Source organism: Dicentrarchus labrax, unplaced genomic scaffold (genome assembly GCF_905237075.1).
Source record: "Dicentrarchus labrax unplaced genomic scaffold, dlabrax2021, whole genome shotgun sequence".
In the NCBI taxonomy this organism is placed as follows: Eukaryota; Metazoa; Chordata; class Actinopteri; family Moronidae; genus Dicentrarchus; species Dicentrarchus labrax.
In genome coordinates, this window is record NW_026136709.1 from 16,570,354 (window position 1) to 16,594,134 (window position 23,781).

General features: G+C 41.4%; 1 protein-coding gene across 2 annotated transcripts; it reads right to left on the reverse strand.

Moving 5' to 3' along the window:
• Nucleotides 1-51: 51 nt before the first annotated feature.
• On the reverse strand, nucleotides 52-22,179 carry LOC127369501 (tyrosine-protein kinase yes). Of its 2 annotated transcripts, none has more exons than XM_051410945.1 (12): nucleotides 21,625-22,179; nucleotides 11,209-11,515; nucleotides 8,725-8,824; nucleotides 8,077-8,175; nucleotides 7,698-7,801; nucleotides 6,625-6,774; nucleotides 5,976-6,131; nucleotides 5,323-5,502; nucleotides 4,368-4,444; nucleotides 3,928-4,081; nucleotides 2,679-2,810; nucleotides 52-1,655 (listed from the first exon to the last, which is right to left on the reverse strand). In XM_051410945.1, the coding sequence occupies exons 2-12, from the start codon at nucleotides 11,504-11,506 to the stop codon at nucleotides 1,447-1,449; spliced, it is 1,659 nt and encodes a 552-aa protein (XP_051266905.1). In that variant the 5' UTR covers nucleotides 11,507-11,515; nucleotides 21,625-22,179; the 3' UTR covers nucleotides 52-1,446. The 2 variants fall into 2 exon arrangements, with proteins under 2 accessions (XP_051266905.1, XP_051266906.1); XM_051410946.1 differs by lacking the exon at nucleotides 21,625-22,179 and adding an exon at nucleotides 21,482-21,602.
• Between the last annotated feature and the right edge of the window lie 1,602 nt (nucleotides 22,180-23,781).

Genomic DNA, 23,781 nt, shown 5'->3' on the forward strand with positions numbered 1-23,781 from the left:
TCACCTGGAACATTTAAAGAGACAAATCAAAACAAAGAAAACCCAATACTGGACTGTTTAAAATCACGTCTTTATTGTACAAATTCACTCAGATGAGTCTGCACCCACTGCCTCCCTCCCCAAATATATTTTGCAATCTTGCTCGTTTTATTAATAATCTTATAAAATGAGGATTTTTATAATATACAAAGCCCTTCCTTACAAGCTCAGGCGTCAATTGGTGTTATTCCCATCATAATACTGTCCACACAGGAGCAATATGCAAAGATAAAATCACTGTAAAAAACTGTAATTGTTGCAATATAAATGGTCTTTACAGAGCCACCTTAGATACATAAACACGAAAAAGAGTCCCAAGTTCTTGGTCAGTCACATTTTAGAAGATAAAATGGTTGTTTCCAACTTATTTGGCGGCTTTGTTCATGATTTCCACTTTTAGAAAGAGTTTTTATAGCCACTAAAATCATCCCGTGTCTTCGGTTTGGCAGACATTTCACACGTGAAGTGCCATTCTTGGTCTGGCAAGTAGCCACAAGTCCACGAGTTCCATCACTGTTTAACTCACTGTCACATTACACAGGCTGTCTTTATGTAAGCATGTGGCTGCAGTGATCACAGTGTGATTATATAACCCGGGGCAGTGAGGGACAGAAAGAATGATGGCACTGTTATAAGATGATGATGGACAGTACGGAAAAAGTCTTCAAACGAAGCTATAAAACCATGTGCATGTGATATGAGTAAATTTGTATGATAACAAAGGAACGTAAAAGAATATTTAAAAAAAAGCATTGTAAAAGATTAAAAAAGCATAAAAGACCATGTCACAGTCTCACTCTAGTCGCCCATTTGTAACACACATAAAAAGAATTGCACTGTAGCTGATGAACTAAAGTTAAGCTGTGTGGGATTTTCTTTTTTAAATAACTGTCAAATGTACTGTGATAATGAGAACCAGTCCCCTGAGAGCTTCTCCCTATTAGTTTAATATATTATCTCTGTTAATAATTAATCGTTTTGATGCATAATTTACCAATTCACCACAAAAGAGTATAATTTGGAGGCAAATGGAGTATGAGCTCTCCATATATAACAGTTGGACTGCCATTCTCAACACAGCTACATATCACAGCTTATTTCACAGCAACACACTGTGTTATATCAAAACATGTATTTATAAACAGAAATGTTTCTTTCTTACCTCAGCCATTATTGTACATAGTGATAAAAACCCACATTTCACACAGCTAAGACTTCCATAGTACCAGTATGAAAACAAATAAAATATGAAAATGAAATGGTGGTGGACGCTAAAAGAAATAAAAAATCAAGAATGGGTAGTGGTTTATGCGACTGGTTGGTTTCCAGGCGACTTAATTAAGAGCTCACGTCTTCTTTGTCTTTAAGCAAGTCTGCTTCCAGGCGTAGGGATACGCAGCAGGCAGGCTATAGGTTCTCTCCGGGCTGGTACTGTGGCTCTGTGGCGGTGAAATAGTCCTCCAGGAAGGACTGGAGGTACTCGAAAGTAGGCCTCTCGTCCGGGTCCTTCTTCCAGCAGACCTTCATCATCTCGTGCAGGGACTCGGGGCATCCCTGGGGGCAGGGCATGCGGTAGCCCCGCTCCACCTGCTCCAGTACCTCACGGTTCACCATGCCTGAGGGGGGGTGAGAAAGGACTGTCAGAGTTTTCAATAGTTTTCTTTAGGTTTCTAGAGTGAAAATAGAGGAATACCAGTCAGGTAAGGAAACTCGTAGGGGCTCATGTATATGTTTTCCAGACAATAGATCAGATTAGGGCTTTATTGACTTACCTCACAAGCAAAATATTTGTTATTTTTGATTAATAAATGATGTGAATAGTAGAATAGAAATTGGGAAATTGACTCTGTTTGCTTTCTTGCAGAGAGTTCAATGAGAGGATGGATGACGCTCATATCTGTTCACCAAATTTGAAGCTACAGCCAGGAGACGGTTTGCTTAGCTTAGCATAAAGACTGGAAACAGGGGGAAACAGCTAGCCTCTGTCTGAAGGTAACAATATCCACCTACCAGCATCTCTAAACATTAATAATTATCACGTACAAAAGTGTAAGAAGTTAGCTGTAGCTTCATATCTAGTGTCCAGGCATGAGAGTTTATTGATCTTCTCATCTAGTTTTCAGCAAGGAAGCGAATATACTATATGTTTTTCCCAAAATGGTGACTGAAATCAACTATCCAAATTGTTTGTTTTATTCATTTTCTGTCAATAAACTCATCTATTAGTTGTTTCAGCGCTACATTTGAAAGGAAGTGGATCTGTGTGAAGGTGGTGCAGCACACTGCAGGCACTGCTCCCCAGGGCAATATCAGTCTGGCAGATGGTTATAAACAAGAGTGGTGTTCAATCTCCTGATCGTCCTCCACCAGATGGTCTCATCTAATCTCAAATGTGTGTATGTGTGTGCAGGGATACCAGTGTGTGTGTGTGGATGTCACTGTTACCCCTGCAGAGGCATAAACAACCAGCACAGACAATGTCAGACAGCTTCACTTCATCCTCCGACATTAACAAGCACGCCGGCTTGACGTCTACTGACAGACTGAAAGCTGATAACTCCGACCGTGAATCACCGCCCTCTCGCTCCACCTTGGATGCTTTGTTTTTTTTCCACATCCGGTATGTCACTGTCACTTACCTGGGTAGGGCACTCTGCCTTTGGTGACAAGCTCGGTGAGTAAGATCCCAAAGGACCAGACGTCTGATTTGATGGTGAAGCGGCCGTACAGAGCAGCCTCCGGGGCCGTCCATTTAATAGGGAATTTGGCTCCTGTGTGTGATGGAGAGGAGAGGGGTGAGGTGATTCCACTAGAGGGCGTATGCCTTCATTTCAGCCCTTGTTTCCCGGAAATCACAATGGCCATAGTGACCCACAATGACATCATTAAGATCACATCATGTTTTGGTATTCACGTTCACGCAGGCTTAGAAATGCACCCAGAGAGAACTCTGGATTTAAGGGATACAATTTAGTTTAAAGGACATTATTAAGGATCTTGTGTTTAAATGATCAGTTCACCCACATTAAATCACTAGAGTGGATTTCCACATGTCCTAGCAAGACAATATGCTCTTTGGAAATGTTTCTTTGTCATCATATAAAGGCAATAAATCAGTAAACATAAGCACAGAACTACCACATCTATAAAACAGTGAGCAGTTATTTCCCACAGACGCCACAGTATCTAACCAAGCAGATACACTGGAATAAATGCACAAACATACAGTTATAACCAGGATGGTGATACAGTTGTTTTTGTTTTTCATGAAATTAAATACAAATCTGGATACAGATCCATAAATGCTTATTGGATACAGGTCCTTTTTGTCTAGCTTTGTTTTGTGCTCAGGTTTATTTCTGCCACCACTCCAGTACAATGGGGGGTGAATGAAATTATGCTAATGCAATTAATCAACGTGTCTTTCCAGAAACAATGTTTTGGTAATGCTAAATAATTCACAAATCTTGCTGTGAAGATGCAGTCTCTATGTAAATTACTGACATCTGTAGATTTGAATTTGTTGTCCGGTACTGTTTTGTGAGACCTCCACTGAATTAGGTTGGAGGCAGAAATCTGAAAAAGTGGGTATATAAGACCAAAATAATCCACATAGCTAGACACCACTACAGGTAAGTGAGATTTGTTTTTGTAATTTGGGTGAGACCAGCCCATGGGAGTGAGATGAGTTCTCCCAGTGTGTGAAAAGCGCAACTAATCAGACTGAACAGGAGCATCTGGTTTCCACTATTATCCTAATTCACCATGATAGGAGACAACAGGGAGTCGTCCTTGCTGTGAGGTCACTGCTCTATCCATTTCCACCCTGACACCTCTTTCACCTGTGACTCACACAGTCTACATGTGTGTGTGTGTGTGTGTACCCACCTTGCCTTGCCGTGTACTCATTGTCCTCTATCAACCTGGCCAGACCAAAGTCGGCGATCTTGCACACCAGGTTGTCGCCCACGAGAATGTTAGCAGCGCGCAGGTCCCTGTGGATGTAGTTCATCCTCTCGATGAAAGCCATACCGTCAGCGATCTAAAAGCGAAAACATTTGACAGCGTCTCATGACGGCCGCTCCAGCAAATAATTTTTAGCTTCTCGCGCTCAGAACATCAAGCCCTCTGTCAGGCATGAAGACGAGGCTAACAACGAAAGAACAAAAGCAAAGTGTGCCAAATCTGGGAGAGGAAGACATGTTTACCCGAGGCTGTCGTTCTTTTTTTAAAATCTGAGGCTTAAAATAAAACTTAAAAAGCACAATTCACTGACACGAATTATGCACTCGTGAAACAAAAAAGCAGGTATTTGTGGTTTGTCTCACCTGTGCAGCCATGTCCACCAACAGGGGAAGCTTCAGGAATTTGCCGTCACCCTCTTTGAGGAAGTCGAGCAAGCTTCCTATAAAAACAGCGACAGTGAGAAGTCATAAATGCAGCCGTGATATACTGTAGGAGCAATAAAAGGACTGTGACTCCACCTGCATACCAATGTGCTGCTATATGAAATGTCAAATCTTTCAATTAAGCCCGCCTTCCTCGCCACACCTGGTTGGAAAATTAAACTGAATATTAAACTAAAGCTGTGAATTTGTATGCGATTCATAGTGACATCTTCTCATTTATTGCCAGATCAGATTAAGTATTTTCTGCATGAATAGTAGAGTAGAGGAACTGTGGAAAATACTACAGCCGTCGCTCTGTGAGATCCTAGAAAACTGTGGATCAGCAAACTGCAGACATTTAGACATGCATGCAGCACAGCGAGGCAAATGTCATAGAGTTAACATTTACACACACATAAATCTAATTACTCATAAAAGCCTGAAAAAAAAAAACGCACTGCAGCTGAAGCTATGAAAACCTCCCACAAAACTACTGCAGTTTTCAATTAAACATCCCAGATTCAGGGCCTTGGGGAACCTCAAGGGACTTTCAAGGACTTTCAATCCGTACAGCATATTAATTAAAACACCCATAAAATTTACATTTTTCCTTTAAGGAAAGCACCATGCGTATAGCTGACATCAGTGCCGTGTCAGAAAAAAACCAAGGCTGCGTGATCAATTTTGTGCCTGAAAAGTCTACAGGCTGAGGCTTGAATGTTGTTTTTGCTTTCCTTTAAAAATAGATCTCATCAGTGTCATGTAACAGGAAACAGCTGAGTCTTGTTATTCTCCAGGGCTAAGAGTTCTCAGAAAATCATTTTATTTGCTAATCAAATATACCAGTATAGAGCTATAGGTTTTTTCAGGTATGTGTCAAGTATCTGCCATGTACCTTTGGCCATGTATTCTGTGACAATATAAATGGGCTCCTCGGACACCACAGCGTAAAGAGGCACCAGTTTGTCGTGTCTGAGCTTCTTCATGATCTGGGCCTCTTGGAGGAAGGCCTCAGGTGACATGGTGCCCGGCTTCAGTGTCTTAATGGCCACCTTAGTGGTACCGTTCCATGTGCCTGCAAAGAGAAAGATAGGGAGAGAAAAGCCCACAAGCCGCAGGGGTAATCAGTGTTGTTAATGGGGTGGGAGCAGGACAATATCATTAATTAGGTCTTGTAATTGCTCAGACATGTGCTGTCATGCATGCACTCCTCGTGAAAAAATCCCTGGGATGAGCGGATACGAGCTCGCAGTTCACAAAGCAACAAATAAATGTGGCTGGAGCTGCCCTCCTGAGTGAGACGACCTCTGGAGATAGACAGAATACAACAAACAGAGGAAGCAACTGCAGGAAGTGGATAATTCCCCAGTTTGGACAAATATAGACACAATAAATATAGGCTTCAGAGTGTTTGTGTGTGTTTGATTTATGCGCATAATGTCTGCATTTCCCTATCTGGATGATTACAACTGAATGCTAAACAAATACATGACACCAGAAAGAATTTTCCAAACATGTTCCTGCGTGTCTTATCTGTCTCGCTCTTACCCATCCAGACTTCTCCAAAGCAGCCCTGGCCCAGTTTGAGCTCCAGTCGCAAGGACTCCCGGGGAATCTCCCAGGCGTCTTTAGCAAGCCCCTGGGTCTGAGGCTTGACCGTGGGACACACGGTGGTCAGCCTGTGGCAAAGCCCGTCGGCGTGCTCTGCGATAAAGCGAGACGCGGAGATCAAAACGTTACATTACGCCCAGCAGTGCCACACACACCCACATGAGTCTTTGAACCAGCGGGATACAGCGTTTTAAAGTCGGTCCTCTTTCATGCATCAATTCATTCCATTTGATGTGGATGAATTTGTACTCTTATACTAACTCTGATGAAATATAAATGAGATGAAGTGGCTTTCTAACACACCAAAACCCTCTCCAGAGTCTGACTGAAATGAAGTAGGATCACAGATTTTTAACCTCAACCCTCCTCAGGCTGCAAAAGAGTAGGGACACTCAAGACCATCAATTGTTATTAAAATTATAGGCTATTCATCTCTCTTGGTAACACTCTGGGGCCTATTGTAGGTAGCACAGAGCAGCGGGTGCCACTGAGAGTAATTTTAAGGTGTGATGAAAGACTGAGATGAATAATGAATGGGTAAAGACAGAAAAAGGAGAGCGAGAAGGAAACATTACACAGCACATACCTGTGTAGTGTTTGACAAGCTTCTGTAATGTGTCAAACTGTGCTCGTGTGGTGATGTAGTATCCCCCGTTGTCAAGCTTGCGGATCTTGTAGTGTTTCACGTTGTCTCCTTTGGCTTCATCCCAGTCTCGTATGGAGAGAGAATAAGCACCTGGAGGAGACGAGGGAAATGTTCTTCATCCAGCTACACAAAAGTGCCAATGATTGGACCGAGTGGTGCCAGAATAAGTTGCGAAGTGGGATGAGACGCTGGTTCTGTGACTATTTTTTTTACCACTGTAAATTCCCAGTTGTCTTTTAATGATGTCTTATATTCTCCTCGACATAGAAACTCTCATCGTTTCTGAGGAGAGATTCTTCCTCCCATCAGTTTGGTGTGGAGAATTGATTTTAAATACTCCAGGGAACAAAATTCACAACAACTTTACAGGCGCTCGATCAAGAAACTGACTGTAAGCAGAGGTCAGACAAAAGATCAGCCTACTGCACCGATAGCTCCCAATAAATGTAATTGTCTTGTCTTTTAGCCGCACTAGTAATGTTGATGCCAACCAAAATTATAAAACCATGCCACTAAAAAACGAGCAGATTTAAGAGAACAACCTTTTTGGGATTACCCTGACTTTTCATCTAACGCCATCATCATGTCAAAATGGAAATGCGTCCAATACTTTGATTTTATGACCAATTACAACAGAAAAAAGCAGCTGACATGTCTCCTGTGTCTGCATAAATCTTGTTTGCTTGCCCGACTTGTGGTTTAAATACAACTACAACACCCATAATCCTCAGCTGAAGTTGCTATGGAAAGGAACCCCGTCAACTCTAGAATCTGAAGGTGAACTTGTATGTATTGTCAGGTTTATATCAAGCATAATGTGTGTACTCGTAGCACACCGTTAGCGGCATTAGCAGCACAAGTTTGAGCTCTGTGATTGGACGTTTAATTCCCAAATGCTCATTGGGAGTTGTAGTGGTTTTAACCTTTGACTTTTTAATCAAAGAACCAGACACCAGCTGCTACTAGGCTAACATTGCCCACGCAGAAAATGTTTATGAAGAAGCGATGGTTACCTTTAGTAGTTTCACTTTCTCGCACCAGGAAAGTTCCTCGATGGTTCCCAGGATTCAGCAGCAACCTCTCAGCATCTTTGCGTCCCATTTTACCAAAGTACCACCTATCAAGAGAAAGCATATACATAAAAAACAAAACCTGCCAAGCTCAAAACGCAAGAGGTGACTGAGAAGCTGACTGTTGAAAACCAGTAACAGCTTTACTAGATGTGGTTGCTCAGAACATCAAAATCCCATTATGAAGCTTCATCTGGGCTGTGAAGCTGTTAATACTGGGACTTCTGCAAACCACGTGAGATGAGATCATGCTAGCGTTATTAGTCTCCTAATGCAGTCGCCATGGATAATGAGGTTATAAGAAGCAGCAACAAGGCCTTACTCTTCAGCCTGGATGGAGTCAGCAGGGGCCACATAATTGCTCGGGATGTAGCCTTTCCTCCCCGTGTTGATGGAGCGTGCCTCCCACCAGTCTCCTTCTCTGCAGGAGGACAATGACACAGGAGAGGTGAGACAAATGACTCGTTCATTTAACAGTCAACCAAGGCCTGGTACTCACACATCCTGCCTTGATTGACACGGCTGGGTGAAAACCAGGTAATAATGGTTAATGGTTAATAATTTAAGGCTTTAATGGTTTAAAATCAGCCTCACTTTTAAGTTCTGGATTCATTTAAACCTCCAGATTTGGAAAAAGGGCCTCAACATATGAATCCAGGACTGGAAAACACTGTCACAATGGGGACTGAATGAGACTGATCTACTTTACATTACAATGCTATAACCTCAGGCGACATCTCTGCCAGAGCATGAATCAAATAAAAGATCCCTGGCACTGTGCAGAAAGCCAGCATCAGGAAACAAGTTGCAATCAAACTCATTCAAGAATACAAATACACCAGGTAACAGGTGCAGTTCGGGACTACGGCGTGAAAGAGAGGCATCTGGTAATCGCTGCTGAACTACCTGCATGGAAACATATTTAGATAAATTCAACATAAACTGAGAGGGAAACTAAGAACACGCTTACGTATTGTTGATGATCTGAAAGCGGTCTCCTTTTTTAAATGAGAGATCATCTGATGTTCGAGCTTCATAGTCATACAAGGCCACAAAGAACGTAACACCACCTGAAAACACAAAAACAGACCCACGTGTGATGAATAAGTGCCTCGAGAAGATTGTTAAAGGGAATAAACGCATATATATAGAGAGGAATGACACAGCGTCTGATTTATTTAACAACCTTGTAAATGAAAAACACTGTAGTTGCACTGAACTGCGTCTTCTTGATAAGCTGCATTTACAGTTTAGTGAGAAACATGATTCACTGAGGATCCTTGTCATTCTCGGTGGCAGCGAGGCGGGGAGCGATCAAGCTCTTTTCCTGGCGCAGTCTGTTTCTTCTGCTTTTGTTGGCTCTCGTTTTGCTTTATTTGTTTTCAGCTGTGTTGTTGCTCTGTTCGACCACAAATCCATTTTCTTGAATTTGTATGTCGTTCAATACTGAAACAGGCTCACCGAGAACAAACATCATCGTGAACATGATTGTGTTTATTGGATTTGTTGCCTCCTTCTTCGTCTTCTTCTTCTGTGAGGTTTTACTGCAGTTAACCATTAGGAATATTGAATATAAGGAATTATGCATGACAGATATTTTTTTAATTAACATTTAAAAACTATCTCACAAACCCCCTGCAGTACTTCAAAGTACCCCTAGAGGAATACGTATGCCCATTTGAGAAACACTGCAGTGGGGGGGGGGGGGGGCATATCAGGACACAACAGGTTTGTTTATGTTTGACTGTTTAAAGGCCAATTAAAGATAGATCTGTCTCGCCAACGTCTGAGATCTCATACTTTATTGGTTTTCTATTGGCTTATAATTCTATAATGCGTACTTCCTCTGACTGTGACTAGACAGACACTCAGACGCGAGCCAGAGGAAAGTCAATATATCAAACCAGTTTTTAATTGAAAAGACTGGTCATAACTGTCATAATCAAACATGTTATTGGCAATAACTGTTAACATGAACTCAAATTAAACATTATAAGGCAAGAGTTCGGTAAATCATGGTAGAAGTCAACTCATCTTCCCGTCCTGTGCCAACATCCTGTAAAACAGCCGGCCCACTGTGCAGCCACACTCGCAGACAGATGACATTCATATACCCACCGCTGACAACAATGCTGTCAACAGTAATCCCATTATCTCCCGCAGAAAGCAAACACCATGGCAGTGCCACCTTCGCCCCCCCCTCCCTCTGAGATCAGATAATCCAAAATGGTCGAGGATTACAACCCAAATCCCACCTAAACAGGAGGGTTCAATCTCATCTCTGTGCTCTCAGGATCACTGTAAGCTGCTCAGGCACATTTGTAGTGATCACAACTGATAGCAGGACCGGTGTTAAACAGTTGAAATAACAATGACTGAGGCATTAGCTGTGACCACGACATGTTGGATCGGCCCGCTGATCAAGTTAAGCTCAATGTTAAGCATGTTTGCATGTTTTATCCCATTTACTGTTCTTCTAATTCTTACTTTACATTACTGCTGACCATTCTGCTCTGCATGCGTTTGTATGTGTTTTAGAGGCTACTTATTTTGCAGTTAACAGTTTCTAGTTTTTATATTTTGGTCCCTATTGTAGTGTGCCTCTGCAGTTGTATGCGCAGGTATTTTTTTTTTTTACCATGATCTTTTAGTTAGTTTAGCATGTTAGCACGCAAACGTTTGATAATAAGCACTAAACACAGAGTACAGCTGAAGGTGATGGGAATGTAAGTAAGTAAGTGTTTATTCATAAACCAGTGTCCGACTAAGTGATGGTGCTAGATGAAAAGGTAATAAACCAACCAAATGTATTACAATTCATCCCAAGGGGGACATAAATGTATGTATAAAATTTCAACCCATCCAGTAGTTGTCCAGACATTTCACTCCAAACCACAAATGTCAACCCGATGTTCCTTCTAGAGGAAACGTCAGGGGATCACTGGTCATTAGGATTCATCCTTTGGGTACTATGGATATATTTAGCAAATTTCATGGTAATCTATCCAACAGTTGTCGAGTCATTTCACTCAAAACCCCAAATTTCAACCACACGTTGGTGATATAAATAGTATTTGGGATTACCAAAGTCAGTCGGATTTATTCCCAAGGGGGGAACAGCTGACCACCAGCTCTATAGCCAAGCTACTAGCATGACTAAAATGATGAAAAACATGATGGATTACACATCTGCAGCAAGTCACGTCCATGGTAAAATAAAAAAATGTATTAAAGATTTAGTACCATACAGCATTATGGGAATACTACTGCAGAAAGCAGATTGAAGAATACAGAGATTACAAGTGGCCACTTGGAAGCTAAGAAAAATACATTTAAAAAATAAAAACCCAGCGGTACGCTTTAAAAAAAACCTCTGTACTGGATATGAATACTGAGCAGTGATACCGTTATCAGCATTGTACATACATACATCTTATAATACAACACTACTCACTTGAGACAGCGCCAGAGAAGGAGTTGGACACGGGACCAGAGAAGGAGGACGACGCACCTCCAAAGGGAGTCATGGCAGACGAGGAGCCGCCAAACGGTGTGAGGGTGTGGTTAAAGTTTACAGCCCCAGAGCCTGAGGAGGAGGCGGGAGGCTGACCCTGCTGCAGCTGGGTGGGATCTGGTCCGTAGTGACCTACGTGAGGCGTGGTGGCAGTGGCGTTGGGGTCTGACACCGTGGAATTTTCTGGCCGATACTTCATTGTAGGGCCTTTGTCCTCTTTGCTCTTTATGCAGCCCATCGTCTCGCCCTGCGTGGACAGACACAACTCAAAACCGTTAACTTACTGCCAGCAGATTGACGAATACAGCATCCGATTCATGACTCGCCTTCATGGCACATAAATAAAGTTGAGGGCCAAGAGAGGTTCAGGATTAACGATTGAAACATCAGGCCTGTAGGAACGTGCGTTATGAAATGAAAATGTAATGTTAACATGTGAATCATTTAGTTGTTGCAAACGCTAAGACTTTAAGCCATGTGGTAACTGGGACATATGGGAAAACATTAAATCCACCTCAAAGCACACACGACTCAAACGTGTGGATGCAAGCATGGTTTGAGGTATGACAAGTGCAAAATGGACGGACATGGCGATTATCACTTTCTTCTGTTATTACATGTCTTTGTTGTTCCATAAAGAGATCACTTAATGTTTACATACAAATGACAGATTAAAGCCAATCAAAAGCCATTCTGCCTTCAAATGGTGAAAAACAGCAACTCTTGGCAGCATCAGTTCTGTGTTATACATTTCTACCTTTTTCATTCAAAGGGTCCTTTCTTTGGGACCCTCAGCCCATGGAGGAAGTACTAAACAGACCTACTGGGCGCAGGCCCAGGGACCTGAATGGGTAGGGGGTTCAATAACCAGAGTCCCTGTATGAAGTGACAATATTTCTTGTTGGAAAGTTATTCAAATGAGATGCAAAAATTTCAACAAAGAGATGCAAAACAACTACAGACTCAAAATGACAACAAAGTGGCTGTAAACGTCCACAAAGAGACCTAAAATGTCCATAAAGAAATGCAAAAAGACCACAAAAGAACATAAAAATGTCCACAAAGAGACAAAATGACCACAAAATAACTTAAAATGTCCGTAAAGAGAAACTAAATAAACACAAAGAGACTAAAAACAACTACAAATAAACCAACTACTAAGAGACTCAAGACCACAAATAGAAATGTCCACAAAGAGACATAAAATGGAAAAAAAGAGACACAAAACGACCAAAAACAGACTAAAAGTAAAGCTGTTTTTGTGTCTTTGAGTCTGAGAGAACATTACAGAAACAGTTCTGGGTGTCTCGCTCCAACGTTAGAGAGCTTGAGGGCCTTTAACACGTCTGTACCAAGGGACCCATTGTCTCATAATCTGTCCACGCCTCAGCCTGACCACTCTATAAGATTTAAAACATCGGTGTGTCTCCTTCTGCGTGGTTGTCATTCCTCCTCCTAACGTAATTTAGCTGGAGTCACACTGAGGCATTCTTTTGTGAGGTGAAGGCCCGGAAAATGTGGAGACAATCAGACACGCTTATAAAGGAGTCTGGGCTCGGGAGATCAGAACGTTTTTCATTCTCCAAGAACAACAGCTGCTCAAGGAGTTAGACTTGGTTAATTGGCGCTGACACATTACAAGACAGTAAAACAATAGAGGATTGAAGCGAAATAGGAGCTTTTATTCAGTGCGGGGAAGATGTGGCGTATGAAAGCAGACTAAACAAACACGTGCTACTGAGCAGCCGTGTGGCACAGTTGGTGACAGCAGTGACGAGGGCAGCCGTTTATTGAATTACAGGGTCAAAATCATGCATCGGCGAACAGAAGAGGATCTGCTAGAGCAATAATACACCTTTTACTGATTTGGGAGCAGTGGCCTTGATGTCTCGAGGTGGGAGGGATTTCTCTGCATCGGAGAAGGAGGGGCGCAATCGCGAGTTCATCGAGTTCTCCGGCTGAACTGCCAAGGAAATCAACAAAATGGGGACAAACCACAGAAACCTTCCAAAGATTCAGAACACTTTGCTCAAATAAAACCGTACAACCGGTTAAATTGCAGGTTACAGATCGTGCTGAGCACCAGTCGCCCTCTACAAAACCGTTTTATGAGTGGTCAGTCACTGGAGACGTGTCAAAATGAAACAGATTTCTTAAAAAATGTCTTCAAAGGAATATACCAATAAATCTAATCGCAGATGTTTGATCTGGAGCCAATATGCTGAGAATGTTGGCATGGAAAAAAGACTTTTTCCGAGCCAAACTTTCCTTTAACCCCGAAACAAAACTAGTGTCGTGGAAAGCAGAGGTCTCCACTCAGCGGCTTAGTCAACTATGGTGGGCTTGTGTTTCATCATCAGACAGACGAGAGCCTGGCTCGTTGGCTCAGAAGTGAACTTACAACGCTATAAAATACTGGACGGTGTCCCAGGAATATTTGCACTTTAAAGTGAGGATGTTTTTCCCTTCCAAAAATAAGGCATCAGCCGTTTCATAAAAGTGACATCGCTCTTCCAAAATTATCATAACTGCACAAATACTGAGCTGAACTTATGAAGCCTTTTAAAGAGAATTCAAGTCCCTGGATGTCAAAATAAAACAGCACTTCAGCTCTGGGCAAAGCCTGTCAGTACTGTACCATCTCAGCCAAGTCAAGCTTGCTTAATAATTATGCATAATGTTTCTTTTTCTGTGAGGATTAATGATGATGCACTTAGTTGATTGAACTAAGTTTTAAAAAATCAGACCCTGGTGTTGGAGTGTTTTAGGGGCCAAGCAGGACCTGCAAAGTCCCTGGTTCACATCCAACCTTTTTATGCATGTAATCTCTCTCTCCTCATTTCCTGTCATCGCTCTATATAAACTATATAATGAAAATCAATATGTTTAGTCATTTACTGTGGAAAAATACCAAACATTTGCTGGATAAAGCTTTACAACAGAGAGGATTTGTTGGTTTTTAGCCATGCTAGCAGTCTGGCTCTATGGCAGTGTCGGCCTATTGGTCACCACTTTGGTCCAGACTGAAATATCTCAACGACTATTAGATGGATTGTTGTGAAACTTGCTACAGATATTCAGCATCCCCAGAGGATAAATTCTAATGGCTTTGGAGATACTCTGACTTTTTCTTTGTGCCATCATCAGGCCACAATTTGTCCAGTACGGTGTATGGTTTGTTAGTTGTTTTACTGCAAGAGTAGACAAAGTGGACAAAGAGCAACCATGAATAAATAAAACCCTTTAAAATAAACATGAGACTACATTGATTCCATTAAGTAACATATTCTACAGGCTCCAATAGGTAATTGCAGTCAAAGGATGCACATATATTGCATGTTTCACTGCAAAGCAACAGAATAACTTAGATAAAATTCCTATTAATGGCCATGTGGGCATAAAGACAATGATTTAGAGTCTAGTCTAAGAGAGAAACAGAGAGGGAAACAGCAGGTTGTGTGAATGAGGGAGGGGGCAACCAGGCAGACAGTGCCAGCTCTACCAGCTTGAGCTACTAGGAGGATTATGAGGATGGAGGATTTACCCAAAGAGGATAATAACAGAAAAAAAAAAAAAAAAAAAAAAAAAGGAGCGACCACCAGGGCCTGGAGCTGAAACGGTGCCGACCCCAGACGTCACCTGCACATGGTCTTTTTTGGCCTGCACGGACCTTCGATATTTCGTCTGAAAAGCACAAACAGTGAGATATGTTTCAGATCTGAGAGGGATCTCTGTTGGATGGCTCTTGGCTGCAATGATACAATACTGACCGGCTTTGCCCAGAGAAACCAATCAGTGCCACATTGGTTAAACCAGCCAGCCATCACATAATGACACCATGGGTTTTGTCCACACTTCAGATTGCAACACAAAAGTGAGAACGCAGTGACCCTGGATGAGGTGAAAGATGATGCAACAGGAATAATGTGTCTTGGGTGGCATTTAAGGCAACAAAGATAAAGAAAAAACTTATCAGACAGACTCAGCAAGAGTGGATCTTAAATGTCTTTTACATTCAAATCTATTCAGTACAACACAAGAGCATTCCTGAACAGCAGAGCCGTGAAACCACAATGAAAATCTGCCTTGCTGCTAATTATAGTAACTTATTCTTATTGCGGACAACATCCCACTGCCTCCAGGATGATAACATGACCTACAACAGCATATCGCATGCAAACCTCGAGAGGACTCCCAGTTGCACCAGTTATAACCACACAGAAGACAATGAGAGAGGAAGGTGAGGAGTTTAAATGAGGGAGTTTACGTCTCATCACAAAATACTAACGTGCATATACCGAGGCTCCTTCCTCTATCTGATTGGAAAGGCGTGGTGCTATTGTCTTAGTGCGGCTCCTCTCTGACAGACAGAGATAGAAATGAGGACAAAGTAAGCTTGACTTTTCTTTCAGCTTCAATCAAAGCATTGTGATTTGGAACAGACTGTTTGAGATGATCCACTACAGGCAACAAAAAAAATATCTTTCTTAAGCCAACATGGCTGTGAAATCTTAATAACAAAGATGTGTGTTCTTTTATTCAGTGCTGGCAGAGGCCTTTTCTTTAGTGTGAATTGCAGAAAAATGAATACAAGTACTTGAAATACCATAAGTTCACAGAAAACCTTGATTAACTTTTCTGTATCACTGCTTCATTTCCTACTGTTCATCTTTTGTGTATTTTTATCCTGAAATGTTCGTCTCTCTCTATAGTTTTTAGTAGTTTTATCTTTGTTTTCCTCCTCCAAGGCAGGTCAGATTGATCCGTCAGCTACCACCGAACCAATAGCTGGAAGGGATTCAATGTTTGGCTCAAGGGCAGAGCAGATACTTGCCAACACCTGCCTGGAACATGATAACTACCCCAGCTGGAATTGGAGGGTGAACACGAATATACAGAGCAGCTCATGGACCCTTTGAAAAGGATTATTATTATTTTTGGGGGGAATTGGCAAGATTAGTTTAACACAAAGCAATCTATGGCAGTGAGTTTCCTGCTTTCATATGAATACTTGAAAGTATTAAAAAAGGCCTTAAAAAAGCCTCGGCATAAAATAGCAGAAAAATGTGAAAAATGCCTGTTTTGTACACCCCAAGGTGACATCGAATGTCTTATTTTGTCCTACCTAGACTCCAAAACCCACAGATATTAAATTTACAATGAAAAAAGTGTCAAATGCTCACATTTAAGAAGCTGAAACAACCAAAGAGTGAATATAACAAACATAAAACCTAAATGTATTAGCTGATGTTTTAGAAGGCTCCAGATGTTCCCCCTGAGGGACGGAGTCCTCCACGAACATCTGAGGCTCCTTGTGCCCCTCGACCTCCCTTGCCCCTGCTAGTTTCCACCAAGAACATACGTAGTTTGAAGGCTTATTACAGAAGCATACGCCGACTATTATCCGCTTTATGCTCATATAATCCTCATTTCAGTCAACGCATTCCTCTATGAAACCTTCAGCAGAGTCTCGGAGGGAGCTCTGTACCAAATACACATCGTTTCCATCGTCAGCTGTGGGAGAAAAACATTTATCTGAGCTATTCGAACCGGCCCTTCTGTGTGCTCAAGCAACGAAATCAAAACTTTACATATTCTTCTGTTACAGTGATAACTCTAACCTGCACTCTCCTTATCAGCGACCTGCCTACGCTTTCCTTCCCCCCACTCCGACCACAGTGTGAGAATTCCACACAGGCTTCACAAAATGCTGATAAGACAGATGAGAGCTCAGTTTTTTCTCTCTCTCTCTCACGCTCCCTGATAGCTAGAATGATGAAGTTTGGGAGCTTGCAGCGGGTCATGGTTCAGAATTTTAAAGAAGACTGCAGAGACAAAGTTTAGTTGAATACGCTGACAGTGCTGCAGTGTTTGAGGACCATGGTATCTACATTTACAGTCCTGGTGGTCGGAAACAAAAAGAGTCCTTTAGCTTTAATACACTTTTACTGAAGTTCACCTGCAATGCAACGGTGGTTTATGAATCAAGTAATATGGTGTTTCTCAAGCTTTTTACACCATGTACCACTTGCCAAATATGTCTCCAAGTACGACCATTAAGACTGACGTGGGCTGACCCTATTCAGCTACAGACAGTGTTGTCGAATCCTGAATGAAACCGGTTGAAGAACCAGTGCGAGTTTGGTGGAAAAGGGGTTCTCCTGGTCCAAGCTTTTCTTCCCAATAGTTCCCGTCTGGAGTAGGGCTGGGCGATATGGGCAAAAAATAATATCTCAATATTTTTTGGGATTTTGGCGATAACGATAATCAGTCGATATCCTTTAAAATGTGATTAGAATTGTCTGAGCTGGACTTGTGTCCACGAAACGCGTTTACAGCGCTCAGAGAGCTCAAAACTCATTTTCCGAGCGCCCAGCGGTGTTAAAAGTTGAACAGATTTCAACATGAGGCGCTCTGAGCGCTGCGCTAAAAGAAACGTCTCCGCTGACATCTTTTTACCGCTGAAGGCGCTAGCGCTCTGAACGCTGAAGCCCATAGGACCCACGTCTCGGAACTAAATCATAGAAGTACCGGTACCTTCAGGGACTGGAGGTGCTTGCATTTTCTCTCTACCATCGCAACGCCTGCTAAACTGTTGCAAGGAGGATGCTAGCGAGAGGTCACGTGATCACGTAGGCCCACTAGTTGTGTGACTGAATCCTGCCATGCTGTAGAGCGCGCTGCTGCACCGTGTATTAATGGATGTGAGGAGTTTCCGCGGGCGTTTCATTGTTTTGTCGAAGTCATTTAAATACTCGATAATGGAAATTTGCACATCGTCAAAACAACAATGACGATATTATGCAAACGATATATATCGCCCACCTCTAGTCTGGAGCTATGATTGCCGTGTATTTGAACTATTCATTTGACCTCTGCTTACTTACATGTGCGTAGCTTGCTTGCTCATAAAATCCCAAAATATCATAGACTGACTACAGCTTCTCAAAAGCATGGATACAGGAAGTAGGGGTGCTGAGCGGGCCTAATAAAAACCATCAGACAAACTTTTGACTTTCTCTTTTGTAGCTTGGATTTGTGATTGGAAAGAAGTTTAACAATGTTTTTTAGCTGTTGCTATTTATTGTGAATAGTGTATTAGTCTATTACATGGAAACAACCACAGTTAAAGCAAGGCAGGTGGGATCTATCCTACACCAATACACTGTGGGGAGTTAAGAGTGTCCTACTGAATCAAACTACCCAAAGACGTCAGGGCACATGGTCAGACAGAGTCCAATCCAGAGTACATAACGTAACTGTAACTGCTGCCACTGTACTGTGACACATGTAGGCCAACAGGATCTGTGGTTTGGTTGTAGATCTAGATTGTGAAATATATCTGGTAACTAGAGGTTTGCTCTACTTTTTGAGGTTTGGCAGAGTATTACTTTGTCGCATAGCATTTAGTATGACATCATTAAATGAAAAATCTCTCAGCATCCCCCAATCTGACTGACTTCCAGCTCGCCCCGACCGTAGCTTCCCTCACAGTAAAAACAACACTGCTGCCAACTGAAGAGTTACAACAGTAGTTTTCAGCGAGTGTGTTAGCAAAATAAACCTTGTTAATTCTAAAATATATATTGTCCTTCTAGCATCTCTCTTATTCAAAAAGCTCTCCACTCCCCTGGCGTTTAGATTATCTAGACTCTAATGAAGCTGACATTTGGCCGGATATCAGTCATGCAGTCGAGCTTCCTCCATCATCCATCATCCATCATCCATCAGGTCTGAGTGAAACCTTCGTCTCGCCGGACAGCTGTGAGCGACTGACGCTGAGGCTGCAGACAAAGAGGGGGGGAGGGAGGGTCTCTGGAGCTTTACTGGGCTTCAGATCGGCAACAGATGCTGCCTGCCACCATCTACCACATTCCTGTTATGCCAAAGGGTTAAAAACTGGGTCTGGAGGAATGTCATGTGATGTTTCAGATGTGAAGCCCACAGAGCGTCCACAGAAACGTCAATAAATGGCTCATAGGGAGATTTACACTGTGATGGGTTCTTGTTGCTCGGAGTAAACTGCTCCGGAGGCTTAAAGCAGTTTAAAAGCAAAGATTAGACTTAAAGGAGTTAGACTTGAGGAATATGAAATACAGTGGAAATGATTGGAGAGTCTTGAAATCTGAGTTAATATTATCACAAATTTTGTTGTGCTCGTGCGAGTTATTGTGCTGCCAAAGAACTGACATCACACGTTTTCTAGAATAACAGGTCTTATGGGAATACCTGAACACTGGCACCTGAGCCTTGGGTAAGTGGGAGCTATTTTGGGAAGTGTTTCTACAATCATCCGTTTGTCAGCACATAAAACAAGGGCTGTGTGTTTGAACCGTCAACATCTAACAGAGCGTAGTGTAGAAGTGGTAGCCTGGATTAGACTCTTTTCTCCTGGCAAAATATATCCAAACCCACAATCACGTACCGGCTGCCGATAAGAAGATCATCTTAAGATGCGCGTGTATGTGAACTACTGATAAAGGTTTAACATAAATAAAACATGTAAGGAGAAAAAACTCAAAAAAATTATTTTAGGGAAACTGATAAATAATTTAGATGCAGAATAAGGCCGATCATACAGCTGCTGTTCATCCACTCAGACCTGCGATCCTTTCCAGTGAAACCAGTGTTTTGTATTGCTGCTGCTGGAGCAGGTGTGGGTTTGCTGCTTTGTTCAAAGCCAAAGGGCTTCACCTCTCAGGAGAATTACATTTATAAATGTTAATTCTTTGCTCCGGGAGCATTTAGTCAGCAGTTATGAACTCGCAACAGTCTCTCCTAAAGCTACAAAGACAGAAAATGTGAATTTGAGATAAATAAATCAGCTGCTCCACAGAGATTAAATGGCATAGTAACTTTGTTGATAAGGACACTCTGATCCCATACAACAGATTGGTGTCGCAGCTTGACACTGACCTTATTAAGCTGTTTGGGGATCTGCAATTACATAATAGTTCGGTTTTTTTGTCAATGTTATTTTAAAATTCAGTGTTTCCGCTATCAGTTACAATCGTCTAATCTCTCGTTTCACGTTCTGTTTAACAAATCATATCCTGGGTCGAGTTTTAAGAGTCGGTCTCGGGAGAGAAAAAGTTGGATAAAAGCCTCCTGAGTCGAGCTGTCACATTTAAATACAACTTATAACTGGTGACGTGAACAGGAACTCAACCTCCCTGGGGTGCAAGAACTCATCCTATGGGTCAACAAAGTCACCCTCCACTCACTGTCTATGGAGCGGTGCCTCATTTTAATAACATATATCTTAGAAATCTCGGTATTCCCCTTTTACTTCCTCTATGTCCGTGTCCCCCGGCCCTTATATGGATTCATATGATTCAGTCACATTTTGTGCAGAGCTGCTCGGGATGAGCTGTATTCTTCGGCGTTAACAGTCAGTTTGCTTTAAGGAGTTAGTGTCACACACTATGCAGCAGGTAAAGAAGACAACACCCCCCCCTCAAATCCATCCATCCATCCAGCCATCTGAGCAGAACTAGAAGAATAAAGCAACAGCACAAAGTGGGGAAGACACATAAGCTGTGACTCAGCTGTTCAATCTGTAAGTTTGAATTCAGACAGCATCACCGAAAGGGCCTGAACCACCTCCTCCTCTTCCTCTTCCTCTTCCTCCTCCTCCTCCATAACAGTCTGACAATAAATCTGAATCAGCATGAGTCAAAGATTGGGTTTGGTATGTAAAATGATGAGGTGGCACTTTTTGCCTCTTGTGTCTGGGTGTCACTGGAGCCAACTTTTCACTTTAAATTAAGTTAAATTAAGAAAATTAAGCAGGAAAAATCTTCACTACAGTAAAAAAAACAAAAAAATAGACTATTTATCTATAAGAGATGATAAAAAAAACACATATAACATAATTAAATGTGTATTTTTTTATATTTGAGTTTGAACTATTAACCCTTTTTGTGCTACCACATCCCTTTAATGCCAAGTTAAGCGTTACATTTATAGGAATTAAACCATCTATTTAAAATCGCTGTAATGCTATTACACTGTAAAACATCTGTGCCACAGTGACCTTGCCCTACTTTAAAGTATTTACCTGCTATCCCATACGGTTGCACTGATACCCCTGTGGGACTTTAAGCACATGCTGTACATTCACTGATACTGGAAAAAACGGATCTGAGGATTGGATGTACAGATCTCGGGGTTGTTTTTTTTGCAGGGGGAAATAAAAGCACAGACTACAAACCTACAGACAGGTACATGTCTGTCTGTATCATGAGCTTCATTCCTTTGTTGATGACAGGTCAGACAGGCGAGCAGCCGCGTTTCGGCCCATCCTTATCTAATCCTGCTGACAAAGACCCCGTTTCATTTCTTTTTTTTTTGTACCTTCACAAATCCTCGTCCGTCCTCTTGTGTTTTCTCCTTTTTTTTCCCCTCCTCCTCCTCTTCTTCCTCCACCTTGAATCCGATCCGGAAAAAGGGGGAGAAGAAAAAAAAAAAAAATCCGAGTTATTCCAACCGGGACCGAGCCGCCTTCATCCTCACTTCATCCATCCAGCAGAGTAAGTGTGGTGAGGTTTCAGTGCTGGAAGTTAAATCAAAGCGGTGTTACGGTGAGTGCGCACGGCGGAGGAGACTGGCATTGTTGTCAGAGAGGATGGATCCAGCAGCGGCATGGCAGGGCTTTAATGGAGGAAGGGGGGAGGAGGAGGGGAGAAAAAAAAAAGGAAAAAGTGAGATCCTGAAGTGTCCCAGCTCTTTGTCGCTTCTACTTCCTACTACTAAACTTAACATCAACCCCCACACAACAACATGGCCGACCCTGCCTGCGGGACTGGAGCCACACACAGCTGGAGACGCGCAGATCCGTCCGGTTACAGCTGATCTGAGAGCAGCAGGGAGAGAGAGAGAGAGAGGGAGAGAGGGAGAGGGGAGGGGGGCGAGCACACAGTGGGTGGGGGAGAATAAAAAGGAATTAATATATAAAGAGATAATAATGTGAGAGAGGAAGCGGAGGGTGATTTCGTGTAGAAAAAAGGAGGATTCAGAGAGTCCTCGTTTCCAGTCGCAGGCGCGGATCTCTAACGCCCTCTGCTGGTCGGACAGCTGGTACTGCAGCTGCACATCTGTAGCTCAGGGAAATCTCACTTTAAAGGGTGCAGCTGCTAAAATATAAGATATATATACATTTACTCAAATAGTGACTTGAAATAGGCTACTTGTGCTTGTATTATTATTTTATGCAGCTTTCTACTTCATCTAATAATCTAATATTGTGCTTACTGTGGAATATGTTTACACGTACATGTTTAGTTTTACATTTACTTTGTATATAGGCTCTTATTATCTTATTATATCTCTTAGGCTCTTACTATATTTCTATTTCCATTTTATGTTTTACTTTTTACTATATGTATATACCTATACATTCATTTCTATTCTATATATTATGTTAGATATTGTATATAAGTATTATTTCTTTAACGTTGTGTGAGTGGAACAACTGTAGCGGACAAATTTCACCCCGGGGATCAATAAAGTATTTCTGATTCTGATTACTCCATTACACTCTGACAGATTTTCCCCAAATGAAGACATTTTATCTCAAAAACATTATATTATTAACATTATTATTATTATTATTATTATTATTATTATTATACATTATAGTGGCACATTAGTAAAGCACTGAACATAATGTAATTGTCCTTTTTGAATTGAAATCAAGCCTTTTACTTAGTCTAACATGTGGCCATAATAATAATAATAAAAATAAATAAATTGTTTGTGTTCAATTATTATTGTATTGTTATTGTAAATTATATTGTTTTATATTTTTAACACAATATTTGTTAAAGTTAATCTAAGTGAATGTGTTTAATTTGACATCAAACTGAGGCAGCTGAGAAGGCATTTTCTAAGTTTTCACACCCTTCCTGTCCTGTGAAAATCCTCCAATTTGACTTCTTTTCTGATAAACTGAAGGATTGAGTGAGAAAATTCTCATATTTCTTAAAATGAATAAACTATTAAAAAACTCTCCCGGATTATCTTTGGTTTTTCTGAGCTCATGAAAAGTTGACTTTTTAGAGATACTTGGTTCTCACACGTCAAACATATGATGATCTTATAAAATATGATGCATGGCTGTAGATTAAATAACCCAAATGTTTATAAAGTAGTTACATTGAGCTCAACCATAAACATCTACAGCAGTAAAATGGAACATTAATGCAGCAGTAATATTACAAAAAAACCATCAGCTATATATAATAATACAACACTGACAGTGAATGAGTGCCTTTATACATTTGATACTTAAGTGATTTTACTTAAAATCATAATTAAAGTACAGTTTTGAATGCAGGGCTTTTATGGTATTAGTACCTCTACTAAAATAATAAATATGAATACTTCTTCCACCACTGTTATTATATATATATATATATATATATATATATATATATATATATATATATAACAACAGTGCTAAACCAGTGTATAAAATATATATATAAAAAAAAAAAAAAATATATACACTAC

What these genes read in the sequence shown, in the direction of transcription:
- LOC127369501 (XM_051410945.1), bottom strand. Translation starts at nt 11,506, where the DNA reads ATGGGCTGCATAAAGAGCAAAGAGGACAAAGGCCCTACAATGAAGTAT. An exon ending in CTTTGGAGAAGTCTGGATGG is followed by an intron (nt 5,503 to 5,975) that starts GTAAGAGCGAGA and finishes TTCTCTTTGCAG; the next exon opens with GCACATGGAACGGTACCACT. An exon ending in TGAGTACACGGCAAGGCAAG is followed by an intron (nt 2,811 to 3,927) that starts GTGGGTACACAC and finishes CATCACACACAG; the next exon opens with GAGCCAAATTCCCTATTAAA.